The 3152-nt window shown below is 54.7% G+C and overlaps 3 protein-coding genes across 3 annotated transcripts in view; 2 read left to right on the top strand and 1 right to left on the bottom strand.

The window, feature by feature from the left end:
- VDBG_04750 (conserved hypothetical protein) overlaps positions 1 to 843 on the bottom strand; it is a gene marked incomplete at both ends in the record, with an annotated part of 2098 nt that extends 1255 nt beyond the window's left edge. Inside the window, 3 exons of the mRNA XM_003005098.1 lie at positions 16 to 427; positions 537 to 658; positions 742 to 843. Coding sequence (XP_003005144.1) covers positions 16 to 427; positions 537 to 658; positions 742 to 843 — 636 coding nt within the window. The remainder of the gene's footprint in view (positions 1 to 15; positions 428 to 536; positions 659 to 741) is intronic.
- Positions 844 to 1930: 1087 nt separating this feature from the next.
- Positions 1931 to 2471, top strand: VDBG_04751 (hypothetical protein; the record flags this gene model as incomplete). Its single annotated transcript, XM_003005099.1, has 2 exons — positions 1931 to 2183; positions 2385 to 2471. Coding segments are annotated over 2 exons (321 nt in total), but the record flags the coding sequence as incomplete, so codon positions are not given.
- Positions 2472 to 2475: 4 nt separating this feature from the next.
- VDBG_04752 (chaperone protein dnaJ 2) overlaps positions 2476 to 3152 on the top strand; it is a gene marked incomplete at both ends in the record, with an annotated part of 1460 nt that continues 783 nt past the window's right edge. Inside the window, 3 exons of the mRNA XM_003005100.1 lie at positions 2476 to 2511; positions 2586 to 2655; positions 2717 to 3118. Coding sequence (XP_003005146.1) covers positions 2476 to 2511; positions 2586 to 2655; positions 2717 to 3118 — 508 coding nt within the window. The remainder of the gene's footprint in view (positions 2512 to 2585; positions 2656 to 2716; positions 3119 to 3152) is intronic.

Here is a 3152-nt window from a genome sequence, read left to right on the forward strand (position 1 = left end):
ATTCCCACCATTGACCGAGTCGAAGCCCTTGAACGAGACACCCTTGATAGTGGACCGCCAGACGTCGTAACGTCCATCCGGGCCCTTGACGATCGGAATCTTCGTGAGCTCCGCTTTCGAGTACTCAGACTCCTTGGAGGAGCCGATCGTCAGCAGGCCAGGCTTATCGGCGGCGTCATTATCGCCAAGGTAAATGCCAAATCGGGGTTCATCGAGGTTGGGCATCAGCATGGTCAGCACGTTGTTGGCGTCTCCCACAATAATGCTGTCAAAAGCAAGGCCCATGAAGCCGTCGGTAGGCATGTTGTTCCAGTCGGAATAGTAGGTGCTGAGGAAGGGCTGGCGCCAGGTGTGGTTGTTGACCATAAACTTGTCATTCACGACATCACCGGCAACGTAGCCGCCCAAGTAGCCGATGTCGGCGGTCCTGTTTAGGGGGTAGCCTGTGCAGGACGCCGTCACATTGTATCCAACACGTTGATACCTGGCCGCTGTTAGTCTCTCGTGCGTCCACCTTCGGAACGAGCACCACCTACGGCGTGTTGTTGTGGCACCATTCAGCGCAGCCCTTGTCGACAACCCATGTGGTGGAGCTGCCAGTGTCGGGGTGAAGACGGTACGTCTTGGAGGGCTTTCCGATCTCGACGTCGACGCTGGACTGGGATCTCGATTAACAGAGCGTTCCCAAAACCAGACTACTCGCATTGGCCTTGTTTGGCAGGCTTGAATGGGGGGACTTACATAGCTGTTGTAGTAAGTGATTGGCAAGTCCACAGAGACGGCAGCAGTCAGCTGAGGGATCGCGGCGGCGGCCACTGCCAGGAGCATAGACGGAGGTGCCATTTTTCAGAAGATTGTGATGATATGAATCCGGCGTCAAGAAGGAGATGAACGAGTTGTTGTCAGAGCCATGGGGGGGCTTCCATAGATTTTATGAGCACATTCAAGTTTTGACCCTGGTGGATCATTTCGTATTCCAAGCATCGTGATGATATCTATTCCAGGCTCCTGACTCCCAAGTCAGTGGGCTGAGTGGGGTCGTCTCCCCAGGTCAGGGGTCTATAGCTTCGGTATTGGCGATCTGGGCCGGACTTGGCACGAATACGAGCTTTCGACAAGATAGTTTTCATGCCCAAGACACGGGTAAACAAGACCAGCCTCCGCCTTTTGGCGGTATGGCGATGCCGACACCCTTGTCAATCTCTTTGCACTACAATTGGTCGCACAGCAAATTGTTGCACAGCAAATTATTCAACGGGAAAGGGGAGAGAGTGGCAGGCAAATGTGCATGGCAGAATGTCATTGTAGTCTGGGCTTTACTTCGTTCTATTTGGAGGACCCTGACGGGGCCTTGTGAGACCTATCATGTTCATCGGGAACGCCGTAACTATACCTGGCGGCCGCGCAGGCGACGGGGTTTTGTCAGTACGAGCTTGGATACCATCCGGAGGGACTTTCGCCTCTATTCGCCTCGTCGACTTAGCTATCTGGGTATAAGTAGTAGCAACGGCTGCCCCTCGACGAAGCCTACGTACGTTACGACCAGATCGAGAGTTCAGCTAGGTGCCGCGCCAGAAGATATTGGCGAGAGCTCATTGAAGGAAGAAGCTTTTATTGTGAGGGGCTTGCGTGGGACCAATCCGACGTTCCGAATAGGACAATGCCGAAAATGATCTAGCTCCTTGATCAGAATCGTTGCGACTGTTTTGATTGCAAGGACAGAATCACGAATCTTCCTATGCCACAAATACCCTGAGGGGAACAGGAGAGCCTTGTTGGGCAAAGCCTCACGTAATCAGACAGAGGGAAAGAGGCAGGCAATGATCGGATGGAAGGGCGCACAGACGTGAATGGCACCGCCACAGTGGCGCGTCCGATCGAAAGTCTTCCACACTCTTCCATGACCAGCCCAAGCTTCCCGCTTTCCAGCAAGGCAGCGAGTGAGAGACCCGCAAACTCCCTTTATTTTGAAAACCCAGAGTCAAGGCGTTTACGTATTCCGCCTCGTGCTTTTCCAGAGTCTTCTTTCTTGAGCCGTCAGAAATCTTTTGATGCACTTGCGATCATAAGACATCATATTCCACTCTTCCCTCCTGCGCGCCTGCAACCCCATCCAACTCGACAGACGAATTTCGCAGAACAAACCCTCGATCCATCGCGCAGTTTACAGCCGATTCTTTACAGTCAGTACTCTCCGCACCCGTGCCCCTGTCACCTCCCTCCCCAGCCTAGCCGAACAATACCTTCGCCCGAGATCCAACCACAGCCGGCTTCATGACTGTCGCCTCGACTTGACGACATTCTTAAACCCCATAAACTGGCACTGCCAGCGACTCTTCACGACTGCTCAAGACTTGCGACTAACGGGAATTCCCCTGCTGTAGACCCCTCCATCCCACCCCTCCAACTGCCCCAGTCAATATCCGGATTCCCCGCCAACCCTCTCCGATAAGCACCCTTTAGCCCCGCGACAAGATGGTTAAAGAAACCAAGTACTACGATGTTCTTGGCGTATGTGTTCCTCTGTCGTTTACAACACGGCATCGAAAAGAAGAAAAAGAAAAAAAGGACTTACATAAGTACAGGTTGCGCCTACCGCCACTGAGCAAGAGCTCAAGAAGGCTTACAAGACGGGCGCCTTGAAGTACCACCCTGGTATGTGCCTCCTATCGCCTTGCCATCACGTCAGGCCGCAACTAATAGATGTCACCTTCAGATAAGAACGCGCACAACCCTGCTGCCGAGGACAAGTTCAAGGAAATCTCACACGCCTACGAAATTCTCTCCGATTCCCAGAAGCGCAGCATCTACGACCAGTACGGCGAGGCCGGCCTCGAGGGAGGTGCCGGCGGCGGCGGCATGGCCGCTGAGGACCTGTTCGCTCAATTCTTCGGCGGCGGCGGCGGTGGCCTCGGCGGCATGTTTGGCGGTGGCATGCAGAACCGTGGCCCTCCCAAGGCCCGCACCATCCATCACACTCACAAGGTCTCGCTCGAGGATATCTACCGCGGCAAGATCTCCAAGCTCGCCCTCCAGCGCTCCATCATCTGCCCCAAGTGCGAAGGCCGCGGCGGCAAGGAGGGCGCCGTCAAGCGTTGCGCCGGCTGTGACGGCCACGGTATGAAGACCATGATCCAATGATCAGCGATTTC

The sequence above is a fragment of the Verticillium alfalfae genome, genomic scaffold (assembly GCF_000150825.1).
Source record: "Verticillium alfalfae VaMs.102 supercont1.5 genomic scaffold, whole genome shotgun sequence".
Classification (NCBI taxonomy): domain Eukaryota; kingdom Fungi; phylum Ascomycota; class Sordariomycetes; order Glomerellales; family Plectosphaerellaceae; genus Verticillium; species Verticillium alfalfae.